Source organism: Sesamum indicum, linkage group LG3 (assembly GCF_026168435.1).
Source record: "Sesamum indicum cultivar Baizhima isolate 11 linkage group LG3, ASM2616843v1, whole genome shotgun sequence".
Lineage (NCBI taxonomy): Eukaryota > Viridiplantae > Streptophyta > Magnoliopsida > Lamiales > Pedaliaceae > Sesamum > Sesamum indicum.
In genome coordinates, this window is record NC_142659.1 from 3,483,641 (window position 1) to 3,500,868 (window position 17,228).

General features: G+C 37.8%; 3 protein-coding genes and 1 pseudogene across 3 annotated transcripts; 2 read left to right on the forward strand and 2 right to left on the reverse strand.

Annotated features, from left to right (window-relative positions):
• Window positions 1–939: 939 nt before the first annotated feature.
• LOC105157152 (protein EDS1B) lies at window positions 940–4,268 on the forward strand. The gene is made up of 3 exons (XM_011073461.3): window positions 940–1,405; window positions 2,106–2,873; window positions 2,985–4,268. The coding sequence occupies exons 1-3, from the start codon at window positions 1,076–1,078 to the stop codon at window positions 3,684–3,686; spliced, it is 1,800 nt and encodes a 599-aa protein (XP_011071763.1). The 5' UTR covers window positions 940–1,075; the 3' UTR covers window positions 3,687–4,268.
• A 549-nt stretch (window positions 4,269–4,817) lies between these two features.
• Window positions 4,818–6,921, reverse strand: LOC105157153 (uncharacterized). The gene is made up of 3 exons (XM_011073462.3): window positions 6,646–6,921; window positions 6,268–6,334; window positions 4,818–6,040 (listed from the first exon to the last, which is right to left on the reverse strand). Exons 1-3 carry the CDS (start codon window positions 6,721–6,723, stop codon window positions 5,082–5,084), a joined length of 1,104 nt encoding a protein of 367 aa, XP_011071764.1. The 5' UTR covers window positions 6,724–6,921; the 3' UTR covers window positions 4,818–5,081.
• Window positions 6,922–12,363: 5,442 nt separating this feature from the next.
• LOC148788593 (protein EDS1B-like) lies at window positions 12,364–14,284 on the forward strand (annotated as a pseudogene).
• A 163-nt stretch (window positions 14,285–14,447) lies between these two features.
• LOC148788594 (uncharacterized) lies at window positions 14,448–16,553 on the reverse strand. Its single transcript, XM_088878184.1, has 3 exons — window positions 16,279–16,553; window positions 15,861–15,927; window positions 14,448–15,627 (listed from the first exon to the last, which is right to left on the reverse strand). The coding sequence occupies exons 1-3, from the start codon at window positions 16,354–16,356 to the stop codon at window positions 14,687–14,689; spliced, it is 1,086 nt and encodes a 361-aa protein (XP_088734310.1). The 5' UTR covers window positions 16,357–16,553; the 3' UTR covers window positions 14,448–14,686.
• Window positions 16,554–17,228: the final 675 nt, after the last annotated feature.

A 17,228-nucleotide genomic window follows, 5' to 3' on the forward strand; every position in this document is an offset into this window, starting at 1 on the left:
AAGTTTTAAGCAATAGTTCATATTGAATCCGTGCGTTTTTTTTAACGAATCACATATAATAGAGAACAAAAATCAATTTGCTAACAATTTCAATAGTCTATAAAATGTAATTCAATTAATATCTAATATCTTAATAATAATTAATTAAAATAAATTTAAATAGTCAATATTAAATACCAAAAAAAAATTCATAAAAAACCATATGTACATGCAACACACTGGTAAATAACTAGTTTTCATTGAAAATTGACATTTCCAATTGAATTGGACTAATTAAGAAACAAATTTTTAAAATATGAAATAGTATAAAATTGAAAATTGACTTTAAAAAATAAAATCAAATGCCCGGGCTTTAATTACGAATTAATATTGTTTTAATGAGATGGGAATACTTTTGAATAAATACACAAATAAAAAGAAAAAACAAATGACAATACAACCTCTGTACAGATTTTAATTTTTATTTGTCACTACATAATATTTCAAATTTGCTGTCATCAAATTATAAAATTAACCTTTTATATAAATTAATTAATAAAAAATATCTACATCAACTCCAAAGTTAAAATTTTGATGAACACTTACCATACGATTTATATTCTTTCGGCTTAAAGGCAATTTTCGTCCCTTACTTTAGACTATTCTCGTTTTAGTCCCCTAAATTACTAGGATTCTATTTTAGTCTTGTAAAATTAAAAAGATCTCAATTTTAATATAAATTTGATCGCAAAGTTGAGTCACTCGTCGAAAAAAATCACATGCCAGGCATGTAACTTTTTAAATTAGGACTTGTATTGTGATTGACAACTTAGGAGATTAAAGCAAAAATGATTTGGCGACAAAAATTGCTTTTAATCCTATTCTTTCTTCAAAGGAACTTTCTCTGATATTTCCAGCAAATATTTTCCACTGGCTTTCCTTTTACTGATACTGCCAAATCAAGCAGACTCCAAGTCAACTTTTCATAGTACAAATTCTTGATCACCCTTATCCTCAATCTCTCAGAATAAACGAAAAACAATATTGTAAACAGCAAAAAAGCTGAAAAATTACAAAGAAAACAACATCAGACAAGATGATGGGAGGGAGAGTTGGAGACAGTTTAGGAGTGAGAGAAGAAATCATTCAAAAAGCTTGTAAATTGTCCATGAAAGCTCATGAGAAGTCCCCTGGGAAACCGTATGTTCATGAGAAGAACCGAGGCCCGACAGAGGCTTTCTTTGCGTTTCCGGGATCATGGGCTGTCGAGGATTGGTACAGTAGAAGACCGTTTGGGGAAATTAAGGTTGATGTCTCCAAGTTTCCATCCATGAAGAGTGTTGGTAATGATGAAACAGCTTTGGTGAATGAAGCTTTTAGCAGGAGATTTGAGGAGCTCTTGAGCAGATCATCACTTGCAACTGAGGTACTTTATTTTCAATCTTGATAATACTTGCTTTTCTATATTCTGGGAAAAGATTGAGAATTTATTTAGTGGGTTTGATGTAGATGAGCTTGCTTACCATTCTTTCTTTTCCAAAGATCAGTTTTGGTAAAGAAAGAGAGATTTTCCAGAGAATGGAGTCTGAATTGTATGGAAAATGCAAGAAAATTAATGTTAATGTTTACCTAGGACTTAACTAACATATCAGGAACCCATATAAAAACTTGGACTGAGGATAGAGATAAAGAAATATCCCACCCAAACCTCGTATGTTTCAGTTCTTGATCGAGTTTTAGGGTAGGAAAAAAAATCAAACTAACGGCCTAACTCAAGATCGTTTGCAAAAAGTTCATCTTACTTGGTTTGTTAAATATAAGAATCCAAGTTTGATCATACGTTTTTGTCTGATAAGATTTGAAGTTCGACTCAAACAGAATCAAGCTGTATGAGCTCGACTTATGATCAACTGTACTGAAGCTTTGTCCAAGTTTGATGTAGTTAACAATCAGACCAAGTTCAAATAATATTTTTCAAGCTTGATAAATGTTCTGGACGAACTTCAGCAGTAATTTGGCTCGGCTTGATTAATTTATAACCCTATGAGCATTCCTGCATGAGCAAGTATTCTTGGAGTTCTTGAAAGTGAGAAATGAGAATATGTAACATATAAGCTGCATTTCAGGTGGAGAAAGCTATGTCAGACAGAAAGCAAATAGTGTTTGCAGGGCATTCCTCAGGTGGTCCAATGGCCATTCTTGCATCCATTTGGTTCTTTGAGAAATACATAAGATTCAATCACTATCAGATACCTCCTTTCTGTCTGACTTTTGGATCCCCTCTTGCTGGCAATCATATTTTCTCGCACGCTCTCAGGCGGGAGAACTGGGCTCGTTATTTCATTCATTTTCTGATGAGGCGAGATGTTGTGCCTCGGATAATGCTAGCCCCTCTCTCAAACGTCGAACAAGGGCTTCAGTTCATCCTAGAGTTTCTCAATCCGAAATCACCGCATTATCTTCGGTTTGAACCCACTGTTGCATCGAATTTCTTGTTATCCGTCATGAGAAATGCTTTATCTGTTGCTAGCCGTGCTGCATGTTATCTCAAGGGGTGCACGAATTTGTTGCTGGAGACGGTGGCGAGTATCGTTGAACTTAGCCCTTATAGACCTTTTGGGATCTTTGTTTTCTGCACAGGGAATGGGAAGATGGTCATTCTTGATAATCCGGATGCTGTGCTGCAGCTGTTGTTCTTCTGTCTTCAGTTGAGCCCTGAAGAAGAAAATTCGGAGTTTGTCCATGGCATGTTGAAACAACATTTGGCATATGAAAGCGAATTGCAGGAGAGCTTAACCATGCAAGATGTTACCTATTTGATCAATCTGGTTGATGTTCCGTTGTCCGCTGATGCCAGAACTAATGATGCAGCAGCTCTAAATGATCTTGGCTTGGTATGTTTTCCTTCACTGAGAAAATGCATCACACACATACAAGAGTGTGTTAAGTGTTCCGTTCTACATTAGATGGTGATTATTAATGCTAATACTTCCTGTTGTGTTCAGACCTCAAGAGCAAGATTGTGTCTTCGTGCGGCCGGCGAGTTGGAGAAGCAGAAACTGGAAAATCAGAAAAAGATCGACTCTAACAAAGATACCATCAAGGAAGCGTTAAAGAAAATACAGGAGTACAAGATGAGCTGTGAAATTCGCAAGGTTGGTTATTATGATGCCTTCAAGATCCAGAAAGAGAACGCCGATTTCAACGGCAACGTCAAGAGGCAGGAGCTAACAGGGATATTGGACGAGATCGTAGAAATGATCAAAAGGTATGAACTTCCTGATGGATTTGAGGGCAGAAAAGAGTGGATAGAACTAGGGACGTTGTTTAGGAGACTTGTGGAGCCTTTGGACATAGCAAACTACTATCGGCACTTAATGAATGAGTCCACAGGGCCTTACATGGTGAAGGCGAGGCCAAAGCGCTACAGATTCACGCAGAGATGGCTGGAGCATGCAGAGAGGACACCGGTTGGTTTCAGCTCAGAAACAACATTCTGGGCCGAGGTTGAGGAGCTAAGAGTTAAGCCGTATGCTCAGGTGAAGGATAAAGTTTTGAGGCTAGAGGAACAGGCATTGACATGGGTTAGAGGAGGATTGCTGGGAAAAGATGTTTTCTTGGACGAATCTACTTTCACCAAGTGGTGGAGAACACTCCCATTTGACCATAGATCAGGATCTTGTCTTGCAGGGTTTATAAGCAAATAGAATCTCATTCTTACTCGGTTTTATTTCTACCAAGCTCTAAAGTGAGCTTGTGCAACGCCGAAAGAAAGCCGTTATGACTCGTTTCACCTGCTGGCAACAGGTCGGAGAATTTGTCACCTGAAGATGAGCAAATTGTTCTGTTTTTCACCAGATTAATCTGTGGTACGTAACTTGGGTGTAGCGAGTGTCTGGATAGCTTTTGTGATGCTGCTAAGCTGCGCATACTCGTCAATAATCACTGAATAAGAGACTTGCAATGAATGAAGTAATGCAGCAGCACTTGTTGCAAGAATAGTTCAACATTGTAGTAATATCATATGAAGCACAGTATGTCATTCATCTGCAGCATGTGGAGCCATCTTGTATGCCAGATCCCTTGTTTCTTTGGCATCGTTGTCATGCTCAACTGTCATTCAACTAATAGTTGGATTGAATGAACAAAGTCAGTTGATAATGACTTTTTGATGCTTTCAGCCTATGTTCTTATCATTCTTTCTTAAGTACCGAGATAAGCTGAATATTGGATACAGCATGTATGCAATTTATTTGACATATGAATGCAACCTTATCATCCTCGGAGGAGACATAGTCCAACCTTAAGTTAATATCATTTCTAGGTAACAATATGTCCCACATGAACAGCAGTCCTGTAATAGACAGCTTCTGCTTTAATCTAGCTTCATCATTAAACTTGAATCCTAAGCCAACATCACAAGTGGATGTCTTCCGCTAATAAAAAGATTCGATGCAAAATAATTTGCAACCATCTTCTGTTGAATATGATTATTGATTCAATGAACAGTTTCTCCAGAGCAACATTATGATTTGCCCTTTAGGGAGCAAAGTTGTGGCAAGCTTTCACCCAGGCAGCGGTTGAAGAAAATTGATTATTCAGAAATTTAATAATCCATAATGGTGCTCATATATCAAAGACATCAACCTAAGTTCAGCTGGCACTAAACCAGTTTAAAATCCCTGCAGGCATACAAGTTTATACATTTCAAGATCCCCAAGGTAGCCTGGCAGTATTACCATCTACTCTAAGAATATCATGCACGAGAAAGAGATGTAAAAATTCAAAGCCACTGAATCTGTTCAGCAAGTACTGAAATTTCACATAGAAGTCGCTAATTTCATCAAGGATCAAACATATTAAAGAAATTTTATGTATGCCATTTCTGTATCACATTATCTATTCACATAATAACAAGTCTTCTACATCAGCCAGCATCACGTAGGACATATCTCAACTAAAACCATAAGAGTACTAGAGTAACTCCCTTTCAAATTTCTATACCGATAACCTAAGGCTGTGAAAATTAGGCTCACAGTAAGAACACACGCAACACATATTGTGACCAAGGAGAGGCCTAACATATGGATCAGGGACCCTTCCTAAGACGTGGTTGTCATGTGACAAGAGCGAGCCAAACGAAATATCAAGCTCCCTCCATCCAGTGTGGCCTCTCCCTCAACCGGGTCACAGTCGTACTGCTTCCTGCATCCTGGACAGCGCCCATCTTCTTCAAGAATTCTCTTGTGACAGAAAAGGCATAGCCTGAATCCACACAAACATGGGAGAAAGCTTGAATCCGTGCAGTCCAAATCCTCATAGCATATTGGACATGATTTAGGGACCGGCCCAACATTCTTGCAGCCCCAAACAGATCCTCCTTGGCCAAAGTGCCTCTCTGAGTCTAACTGGAAACTATGCTGCTTTGACATATTGGGCAAGCTCTGAGGTCGAAAAGCATCATCAGGCCTCCAAGCCTGGGAATGTATCAGAGATTTCTGTATAGCTGTTCCTCCACTCTCTTGCTTTGCATTTGAAATATCATCCCCAGAAAATGGCCGATCTTTTACACTCAACTGAGAACCATATTTAGTAGAGCCTCCATGCTTCTCTGAAGGAGGTGAATCCAATCCTGAGTTAGGGATATGCTCTTGCTGCTTGTCTTCAGTGGCAGCCAAGGCATCAGCCATAGCCTCCCAATCGTCCAAGCAGCCATCATCACCAACACCTCCTTCATCTTCGTCGCTAATGCCACCTGAAAAGCAACCATTACTACTACTGCTACTGCTGCGACCACTGCTGCTGCTGCTTCTGCTACTTGCGGTAAAATTGGCCCCAGAATCATTGCTGCCCAATTCACTACTACTGTGGCTGGTGGGACTGTTTGAGGGCGACGACTCAGAATCACTGTACTGATGCATCTCTCCATAAATTCCCTCAACTCTCGGCTTTAACTCCAGCTTCTCTATAGGTATTCTCCTCCCATTCTCGGGGCCTGCTGGAAGCCCATGTGTCATCCCTCCACCGTGAACTTCCTCCTTACACCCACCATTACTTTTCACTGGAAGGATTAACATTGTATCATCAAATATTATCAAGTAATTGAAACAAACAGTTAATATACATATATGGGTCGATAAAAAATAACCAAAAAGGAAATAAAATAAATAATTGAAACATCAACTAATATACCACACGGAACTACTAAAACCTAAATAATGTAAAATATATATATCAGTACAACCAGACAAAGGCATTCAGAAACGTATTGACATATCTTTAACAAACCTTGCGAAAGCCACTGTTCCCGACGAGCATCAAGCTTGCACTGCTTCAGCTTCGCTGAACGGTTAGCCTAGATTCCGCATGAGATTCAAAAAATTATTAAAAAAGCTGACGCAAAAAAAGTAACCAATCTCAGCCAAAAACGAGAAAGAACCAAACATCCTGAGAAATAATAATAATAAAAAAAAGATCAAACCAACACTAGTGCAAACATCTCGATACCAGTAGAAAAATCACAAGTTTCATCATCCCCCCCCCCCCCCCCCAAACAAAACAAAAAATAAATAAAAACAATAAAACAATCAATACGGAAACAAATGCAGCGTAAAAATGTAAGCACAAATATTCACAAGATAACTATTAAGGAGCTAAAAGCCATACCCTTTTCTTCTTCCCAAAATCCTTGGGGTTAGACGAGGCCATGGCGATGGAAGCGTTGGCGATCGAATCAGAAATCATAACTGATTCAATTCGGTACCAAAAATGAAAAACCCTAATTGATTGGAAATACGCTTAGAGAGAGAAAATGTTAGAGAGAGAGAGAAAGAGTGAGAGATGGAGATTGAAGATAACAGAAACTCCTCTGCTTCGCTTGAACCCTTTTTTCCGCTATTTTTTTCTCTCTTTTTTATTTTATTTTTCTTCCGACTGTACGAAACAAAAAGCGTGAGCTCAACCACAGGCCCCTATATATAGGACTCTAGATGACAATTTTGCCCTTACATTTCCCTCTAATTTCCACTCTTGCTAGCGGATATTACTGGGGATGTGAGGGGCCTTTTCGTGATACCAAAACGACGGCGTTCGGATGGGTGAACAGTGTAAAATCTCGGAATGGAGAGGGCATATGTGGAATAATTCCTTCCGCCGCAAGTGTAGGGCTGAAATCGTAATAATCTCAACTTCTATACCTTGTTTTTGAGGGTTGCTTAAAACTATATAAAAATGTAATTAATTTAGGACGTTATGTAATTAATCATACCCATAATTATTGCTAATTTGATTTAAATACATTCTAAGCAAAAAGGGTGCGTGCAAGAACTTAAAATATGGTTAAATTCCATTTAACCCCCTATATTTTATTAAATTAGTAAAAAAAACCCTTTGTCTTTGGATTCGTTTTGGACCCATTTTCGAAATTAATCCAAATTGTTTGGCTTTTTTTTAGACTGTTTTCGACTATTTTAAATCTAAACTCATACTATTTATTAAAAACTAAAATATTAGTTTAATGTATTCTTTATATAATATAATTCATTGTAAATCGTAAAATGATATTACTTGATGAGAAAATTAATAATTTAGTTGTACGTATTCTTTGTCTTATACAATTCATTTTAGATTGAAAACTATGTTGAAGTATTTAAATCTAAACTGATATTTTTTATTAAAAAGTAAGATATTAGTTAAATATATTCTTTGTATAATATAATTTATTGTAAATCGTAAAATTGTATTACTTGATGAGAAAATTAATAATTTAGTTGAATCATGAAAGAATTTTAATCTCTTGTGTTTAAGAAATGGAAGAAGGAGTACAAAAAAATAATTATGTTTCTTTATTTTCTTTTTCATTTGGTGGGGCGGGGCGAAATCGTGGCGAGTTGGGGGGACAGGGTATGGGGTGGGGGTGAAATGAACCGGGGCAGGTCTCGAGTCCGGGTGGACCCGTACCAAATCCGCCCCATTACTATCTCTAAATACTAACTTATATTTTCATAACACTATCACTATTTTAACTTATAACTTTCTCTATAATTTGTTAACGCCATACAAGTAAAAATTTATTGCAAACCGTTTTTAATAAATATCATAAACTTGGAGGACAAAAAGGAAAAAGAAAATAATTCAGTGATTTTTATTATTATGATACTAATTTTAAATTTAATAAGTTAAAGAAATAGAGATTAAAAGGGGTGGGGGGGGGGAAGTAATATTGTTATATAAAGTTCCATATTATGATTTTTTTTATAGGGATAATTACACTCTTCTTCCTTGGTGTAGTGTAATTATACATAGACCCCCTCCACTTTGGAAAATTAAATCTAGTACCTCTGAGATTTGCTTTCGTCTAATAAATAATTTTGACAATCAAAATTCAGTGAATTTGCTAATATTAATGAAAAATAATTATATTTAACCCCGACTGACTCATTACTAATTTATTGCAGGTCAAATAAATCTATTTATGATCAAATTACCTTAATACATTTTCATGCATTAATGCATGTGAGGAGATATATCTTCACTGTTATAAGAGTAGTTTTGTTCCAAAAAAATTAGGATAAATATTAATTTTCATTCAGTTTTTTTTTTTTTAATATTAGGAAATTCAGTAAATTTTGATTAATAAGGGAACTTATTTGTAAGACAGAAGTAAACTTCAGGGGTGCTAGATGTGATTTTTCAAATAACACGGGGTCTACATGTAATTATATAAAATATCATGGGAGGGGAGTGTAGCTACCCCTTTTTTTTATTTATATGTTTACAATGATGCTGAAAGTATCAAATTATGTGAATTACACCATATTAATAAGGGTAAATTACACCGGACTTTAATAATATAACTATCCTTTTATTATTTGAAAAATTATAAATATTTCCTAAAATTAGTGACTATCTAATAAATACGCCCTTGTAACAGTCCATCATAAGGGTATTTGTTAGACGACTGTTAATTTCAGGAACATATTTATAATTTTTTAAATAATAAAGGAGTATTTATAATTATGATAAATTTTAGAGGAGGTCCATCGATAGGCTAGCAGTGATATACTATAAAAAAAAAAAAAAATTGTTCAATGTTGATTTGCATTTTATGACCAGACCCATTGCGAACGAATGCAAATGTAATGGTTTATTTTTCGATAAATATAAATTTTATTAAATAAATAATAGTATATCGGTACAATACAACATGAAAGTATAATGGTCTATTTCTACAGCCCATTTGTTTTTGCAGTTTATTAATATATGCAGTAGCTTATGCATTTGTGATTGGAATAAAGTGTAAAGAAAATTATAATTGAAGTAGTAATAAAAGATGAAAGTATTTAGAGACGAAAGTTAAAAATGAAAAGGGAACTGATGTTGGAGTTTTTGAAAAAAACAATTTAATTAATAAGTTGCAGAAATTATTTAAAAAAGATTAATTTTCTTGCCCCACTTTAATAAATGCAATAATAACCCAAAAATAATTAAAATCATAGATTTTCATATTTCGTATTATCCAGAAATATGTAAATATGATATCATATCTAAATGAACAAAAAGGTTATATATAATTGATGTTAAATGAGTTTAAGGTTCCATGATTTTCTAGGGAAATAATAATCTGCAAGATTAAGTAGAACTAACATATATATAAATAAATAATTTATTCATTCATTAACTCTAACAAATAAAATAAAATTCCTAAACAAAATAATATATACTAAAATAGACAAGAAATGAATCTAAATCTTACTGCAAATCCTAAACTTAAAATTAAAAGAAAATAACTAAACTCTAAATGAATTGATGATCATGCTGTCGGAGGTGATGCAGTGGTTGTTTTGACAGCTTTAGCACCGCTGTTTACATTCTCGGAACCGTGATGAGGCCACCAAGGCGAATGTGGAGGCCACTTGAAACCACCAGAGGGCATTGGAGGATGAGGGAATGGCCAATGTGGCCACTCCTTGGGCGGCCAGTCCTTGCCACCAGAGGGCATCGGAGGATGAGGGAATGGCCAATGTGGCCACCCCTTGGGAGGCCAGTCCTTGCCGCCTGAGGGCATTGGAGGATGAGGGAACGGCCAATGAGGCCACCCCTTAGGAGGCCATTCCTTGCCACCGGAGGGAATTGGAGGATGAGGGAATGGCCAGTGTGGCCACTCCTTGGGCGGCCAGTCCTTGCCACCAGAGGGCATCGGAGGATGAGGGAATGGCCAATGTGGCCACCCCTTGGGAGGCCAGTCCTTGCCACCGGAGGGCATTGGAGGATGGGGGAATGGCCAGTGAGGCCACCCTTTGGGAGGCCAATCCTTGCCACCGGAGGGCATTGGAGGATGAGGGAATGGCCAGTGAGGCCACCCCTTGGGAGGCCAGTCCTTACCACCGGAGGGAATTGGAGGATGAGGGAAAGGCCACTGTGGCCACCCCTTGGGAGGCCAGTCCTTGCCACTGGAGGGAATTGGAGGATGAGGGAAAGGCCAATGTGGCCACCCCTTGGGAGGCCAGTCCTTGCCACCGGAAGGCATTGGAGGATGAGGAAATGGCCAGTGAGGCCACCCCTTAGGAGGCCATTCCTTGCCACCGGAGGGGATTGGAGGATGAGGGAATGGCCAGTGAGAACCACGAGCAGGCATTGGTGGATGAGGGAAAAGCCATGGGGAAGGGTGGGGGTGGGGAAAGGGAAAGAAATGAGGGTAGCCCCCGTGTAACCAGTCCTCTCCCTTTACGGCAGCATCGGAAGAGTGGGAGGTGAGATCAAGAGAGAGGGCATGGGGAAGAGAACAAGAAAAGCAAAGGAGAAGGATGAGAGCAATGCATGATGGCCGGCTAATTACTTTGGCCATGGCTGATCAATAACTGTGCATTTGGTTTTCAGTAATGAAAATGATGGGGAAGAAGCATTCATTTATAGTAGTGAGTAAGAGATCAATTCATACTTATCAGAATCCGTTGATTAGTTTGTTCAAAAATTGAAGTATATCCAATTCCAAAGCTTGTGGAGATATTCGGAGTTAAAGTAGGAGAGTACAAGTCATTGGGTATAGGAGTCTCTGTGCATGCTTCAACTCTTACTAGTTAAAGCCGGGATTTGAATATTTGTGTGAATTTTGGGATATATATATATATATATATATATATATATATACTGAAAAATATAATTTTTATAATTTATATTTAACTGAATGATAGAATATTTAGTGTCTGTTTTGACTCTGTGATTAAATAATTGTCCAACTTTTTCAATAACCATTGAAACTACGTTTGAATAAAAACTACAAGTTTTGAATAACAACGTAATCATTTTTCATCTAATTACTCATCATGCCTATTAGTTTTTTTCAATAACCATCAGGATTGTTTGTGCATGCTTCAACTCTTAATTAGTTATATCCTCACGGGATATTGAAACGTCAAATCATAATTTCAGGATATTGAACTCTTAAGTAGTCGTTCACTTACATATTTAATTAAGAGATAATAACATTTTTAGTCTCCTAAGTCAGACTCATGTACTTTTGATTTCATTTATTATGAAATTAGCATTTTTAGTCACATAACTTAAAAAAAATTAACACTTTTGGTTCTTATGCACTTTTCCATTTACAATTTGACTCAAGCAGAATCAAGCTGTATGAGCTCAACTTATGATCAACTGTAATGAAGCTTTGTCCAAGTTTGATGTAGTTAACAATCAGAGAAGTTCAAATAATATTTTTCAAGCTTGATAAATGTTCTGAACGAACTTCGACAGTAATTTGGCTCGACTTGATTCGTTTAGATGAGCATTCCTGCATGAGCAAGTATTCTTGGAGTTCTTGAATGGGAATATGTAACATATAAGCTGGATTTCAGGTGGAGAAAGCTATGTCAGACAGAAAGCAAATAGTGTTTGCAGGACACTGCTCACGTGGTCCAATGACCATTCTTGCATCCATTTGGTTCTTTGAGAAATACATAAGATTAATCACTACCAAATACATCCTTTCTGTTTGACTTTTGGATCCCCTCTTGCTGGTAATCATATATTCTTGCACGCTCTCCGGCGGGAAAACTGGGCTCGTTATTTCATTCATTTTGTCGATGTTGTACCTCAGATAATGCTTGCCCCTCTCTCAAACGTCGAACATGGGCTTCATTTCATCCTAGAGCTTCTCAACCCGAAAATCCCACATTATCTTCGTTATGAACCCACCGTTGCATCGAATTTCTAGTTATCCGTCATGGGAAATGCTTTATCTGTTGCTAGTGGCGCTGCGTGTTATCTCAAGGGGTGTACGAATTTGTTGCTGGAAACGGTTGCAAGTATCGTTTAACTTAGCCCTTATAGACCTTTTGGGGATCTTCTCGTCCTTGACAATCTGGATGCTTTGGTGCAGGTGTTGTTCTTCTGTCTTCAGTTGAGCCCTGAAGAAGAAAATTCAGAGTTTGTCCATGGAATGTTCAAACAACGTTTGGCATACGAAAGTGAATTGCAGGAGAGCTTAACCATGCAAGATGTTACCTATTTGATCAATCTGGTTGATGTTCCGTTGTCCGCTGATGCCAGAACTAATGATCCAGCAGCTCTAAATGATCTTGGCTTGGTATGTGATCCTTCATTGAGAGAATGCATCACACACTTACAAGTTTGTGTTAGTGTTCCTTTTCTACATTAGATGGTGATTATTAATGCTAATACTTCCTGTTGTGTTCAGACCACAAGAGCAAGATTGTGTCTTCGTGCGGCCGGTGAGTTGGAGAAGCAGAAACTGGAAAATCAGAAAAAGATCGACTCTAACAAAGATACCATCAAGGAAGTGTTAAAGAAAATACAGGAGTACAAGATGAGGTGTGAAATTCGCAAGGTTGGTTATTATGATGCCTTCAAGATCCAGAAAGAGAACGCCGATTTCAACGGCAACGTCAAGAGGCAGGAGCTAACAGGGATATTGGACGAGATCGTAGAAATGATCAAAAGGTATGAACTTCCTGATGGATTTGAGGGCAGAAAAGAGTGGATCGAACTAGGGACATTGTTTAGGAGACTTGTGGAGCCTTTGGACATAGCAAACTACTATCGGCACTTAATGAATGAGTCCACAGGGCCTTACATGGTGAAGGCGAGGCCAAAGCGCTACAGATTCACGCAGAGATGGCTGGAGCATGCAGAGAGGACACTGGTGGTTTCAGCTCAGAAACAACGTTCTGGGCCAAGGTTGAGGAGCTAAGAGTTAAGCCGTATGCTCAGGTGAAGGATAAAGTTCTGAGGCTAGAGGAACAGGTACTGACATGGGTTAGAGAAGGATTGCTGGGAAAAGATCTTGTCTTGCAGGGTTTAAAGCAAATAGAATCTCATTCGTACTCGGTTTTATTTCTACCAAGCTCTAAAGTGACTTGTGCAATGCCGAAAGAAAGCCGTTATGACTCGTTTCACCTGCTGGCAACAGGTTGGAGAATTTGTCACCTGAAGATGAGCAAATTGTTTTGTTTTTCACCAGACTCATCTTTGTGGAATGTAACTTGGGTGTAACGAGTGTCTCGATAGCTTTTGTGATACTAATAAGCTGAGCATACTCACAATAATCACTGAATAAGAGACTTAAAACGAATTAAGTAATGCAGCAGCACTTGTTGCAAGAATAGTTCAACATCGTAGTAATATATATGAAACAGAGTATGTCATTCATCTGCAGCATGTGGGGCCATCTTGTATGCCAAATCCCATGTTTCTTTCGCATCTCAATTGTCATTCAACTAATAGTTGGATTGAATGAACATATTCAGTTAATAATGAGTTTGATGCTTTCAGCCTATGTTCTTAACATTCTTTCTTAAGTACAGAGATAAGCTGAATATTTGATACAAGCATGAATGTGATTTATTTGACATATGAATGCAACCTTATCATCCTCGGAGGAGACGTAATCCAATCTTAAGTTAATACCATTTCTGGGTAACAATATGTCTCACATGAACAGCATTACTTTAATGGACAGCCTCTGCTTTATTCTAGCTCCATCATGAAACTTGAATCCTAAGCCAACGTCAAAGTAGATGTCTTCCGCTAATAAAAGATTCAATGCAAAAATAATTTGCAACCATCTTCTGTTGAATCTGATTACTGATTCTGTGAACAGTTTATCCAGAGCAACACGATGATTTGCCCTCTAGGGAGCAAAGTTGTGGCAAGCTTTCATGCAGGCAACGGTGTAAGAAAGTTGAATATTCAGAATGTAATAATCCATAATGGTGCTCATCCATCAAAGGCATCAACCTAAGTTCAGCTGGCACTAAACCAGTTTAAAATTCCTGCAGGCAGTTAAGTTTATACATTTCAAGATCCCCAAGGTAGTCGGCCAGTATTACCATCAACTCTAAGAATATCATGCACAGGAAAGAGATGAGAAAATTCTAAGCCACTGAATCTGTTCAGCAAGGACTGAAATTTCACATAGACGTCACTAATTTCATCAAGGACCAACCATATTAAAGAAATTTTATGTATGCCATTTCTGTATCACATTATCTATTCACATAATAACAAGTCTTCTACATCAGCCAGCATCACGTAGGACATATCTCCACTAAAGCCATAAGAGAACTAGAGTAACTCCCCCTCAAATTTCTATACCGATACCTAAGGCTGTGAAAATTAGGCTCACAAGTAAGAACACACGCAACACAAGATGTGAACCAAGAGAGGCCTAACATACAAAGCTCAAGGATCAGGGAGTTGTCATGCTACACGAGCGAGCCAAACGAAATATCAAGCTCCCTCCATCCAGTGTGGCCTCTCCCTCAACCGGGTCACAGTCGTACTGCTTCCTGCATCCTGGACAGCGCCCATCTTCTTCAAGAATTCTCTTGTGACAGAAAAGGCATAGCCTGAATCCACACAAACAAGGGAGAAAGCTTGAATCCGTGCAGTCCAAATCCTCATAGCATATTGGACATGATTTAGGGACCGGCCAGACATTCTTGCAGCCCCATGCTGATCCTCCTCGGCCAAAATGCCTCTCTGAGTCTAACTGGAAACTATGCTGCTTTGACAAATTGGGCAAGCTCTGAGGTCGAAAAGCATCATCAGGCGTCCAAGCCTGGGAATGTATCAGAGATTTCTGTACAGCTGTTCCTCCATGCTCTTGCTTTGCATTTGAAATATCATCCCCAGAAAATGGCCGATCTTTTACACTCAACTGAGAACCATATTTAGTAGAGCCTCCATGCTTCTCTGAAGGAGGTGAATCCAATCCTGAGTTAGGGATATGCTCTTGCTGCTTGTCTTCAGTGGCAGCCAAGGCATCAGCCATAGCCTCCCAGTCATCTAAGCAACCATCATCACCAACACCTCCTTCATCTTCGTCACTAATGCTACCCGAAAAGCAACCATTACTACTACTGCCACTGCTGCTTCTACTACTTGCAGTAAAATTGGCCCCAGAATCATTGCTGCCCAATACACTACGACTGTGGCTGGTGGGACTGTTTGAGGGCGACGACTCAGAATCACTGTACTGATGCATCTCTCCATAAATCCCCTCCACAACTCTCGGCTTTATCTCCAGCTTCTCTATAGGTATTCTCCTCTCATTCTCGAGGCCTGCTGGAAGCCCATGTGTCATCCCTCCACCATGAACTTCCTCCTTACACCCACCCTTACTTTTCACTGGAAGGATTAACATTGTCTCATCAAATATTATCAAGTAATTGAAACAAACAGTTAATACACATATATGGGTCGATAAAAAATAACCAAAAACCAATAAAATAAATAATTGAAACATCAACTAATATACCACACGGAACTACTAAAACCTAAGTAATGTGTATGTGTGTATATATATAAAAGTACAACAAAACAAAGGCATTCAGTAACGTAACGGCACATCTTTAACAAACCTTGCGAAAGCCACTGTTCCCGACGAGCATCAAGCTTGCACTGCTTCAGCTTCGCCGAACGGTTAGCCTAGATTCCGAATGAGATTCAAAAAATTAATTAAAAAACTGACGCAAAGAAAAACTAACCAATTTCAACCAAATACGAGAAAGAACCAAACATCCTGAGAAATAATAATAATAAAAAAGATACAAACCAACACTCGTGTAAACATCTCGATACCAGTAGAAAAATTCACAAGTTTCTCTCAATCAAAATACAAGACTTTTTTCCCAGAATAAAACCATCAACACATTATTCCTCACCCCAAAACAAAAAATAAATGGAAACAATAAAACATTCAATACAGAAACACATGCAGCGTAAAAATGCATGCACAAATATTCACAAGATAATTATTAAGGAGCTAAACAGCCATACCCTTTTCTTCTTCGCAAAATCCTTGGGGTTAGACGAGGCCATAGCGATGGAAGCGTTGGCGATCGAATCAGAAATCATGACTGATTCAATTCGGTACCAAAAATGAAAAACCCTAATCGATTGGATATACGCGTAGAGAGAGAAAATGTTAGAGAGAGAGAGAAAGAGTGAGAGATGGAGATTGAAGATAACAGAAACTCCTCTGCTTCGCTTGAACCCTTTTTTCCGCTTTTTTTCTCTCTTTTTTATTTTATTTTTCTTCCGACTGTACAAAACAAAAAGCGTGAGCTCAACCACTAGGCCCCTATATATAGGACCGTGGATGACTATTTTGCCCTTACATTTCCCTCTAATTTCCACTCTTGCTAGCGGATATTACTAGTGATGTGAGGGGCCTTTTCGTGATACCGAAACGACGCCGTTTGGATGGGTCAACAGTGTAAAATTTCGGAATGCAGAGGGGATTTGTGGAATAATTGCTTTTGTATACTTTTGTTTTACAATTTTAGTTTTTGAATTATTGAAATTAAGTTATTTAAGTAAAGATACTGCCAATTTTTTTAACAAAATCAGTAATTTATTGGTGAAATTATACAATATTAAGATAATTTTTTTCACACACTCCGATTTAATCGTTTTTCAGTACTAATTTATATTTTCATAACGCTATCATTGTTTTAACTTATAATTTTCTCTATAATTTATTCACGCGCACGACTAGAAATTTATTGCAAACCCTTTTTTGTAAATAGCATAAATTTGGAGGCCAAAAGGAAAAAGAAAATAATTCAGTGATTTTTATTATTATGATACTAATTTTAAATTTAAGAAGTTAAAGAAATAGAGATTACAACATAGGGGTGGTTTAAATAATATTGTTATATAAAGTTCCATATTATGACTTTTTTATACAGATAATTACACTCTCCTTTCTTAAACTTTAATGTAAT

What these genes read in the sequence shown, in the direction of transcription:
- LOC105157153 (XM_011073462.3), bottom strand. Translation starts at nt 6,723, where the DNA reads ATGATTTCTGATTCGATCGCCAACGCTTCCATCGCCATGGCCTCGTCT. An exon ending in ATTTTGGGAAGAAGAAAAGG is followed by an intron (nt 6,335 to 6,645) that starts GTATGGCTTTTA and finishes TGCGGAATCTAG; the next exon opens with GCTAACCGTTCAGCGAAGCT. An exon ending in GGAACAGTGGCTTTCGCAAG is followed by an intron (nt 6,041 to 6,267) that starts GTTTGTTAAAGA and finishes TAATCCTTCCAG; the next exon opens with TGAAAAGTAATGGTGGGTGT.
- LOC105157152 (XM_011073461.3), top strand. Translation starts at nt 1,076, where the DNA reads ATGATGGGAGGGAGAGTTGGAGACAGTTTAGGAGTGAGAGAAGAAATC. An exon ending in GATCATCACTTGCAACTGAG is followed by an intron (nt 1,406 to 2,105) that starts GTACTTTATTTT and finishes GCTGCATTTCAG; the next exon opens with GTGGAGAAAGCTATGTCAGA. An exon ending in CTCTAAATGATCTTGGCTTG is followed by an intron (nt 2,874 to 2,984) that starts GTATGTTTTCCT and finishes TGTTGTGTTCAG; the next exon opens with ACCTCAAGAGCAAGATTGTG.
- LOC148788594 (XM_088878184.1), bottom strand. Translation starts at nt 16,356, where the DNA reads ATGATTTCTGATTCGATCGCCAACGCTTCCATCGCTATGGCCTCGTCT. An exon ending in ATTTTGCGAAGAAGAAAAGG is followed by an intron (nt 15,928 to 16,278) that starts GTATGGCTGTTT and finishes TTCGGAATCTAG; the next exon opens with GCTAACCGTTCGGCGAAGCT. An exon ending in GGAACAGTGGCTTTCGCAAG is followed by an intron (nt 15,628 to 15,860) that starts GTTTGTTAAAGA and finishes TAATCCTTCCAG; the next exon opens with TGAAAAGTAAGGGTGGGTGT.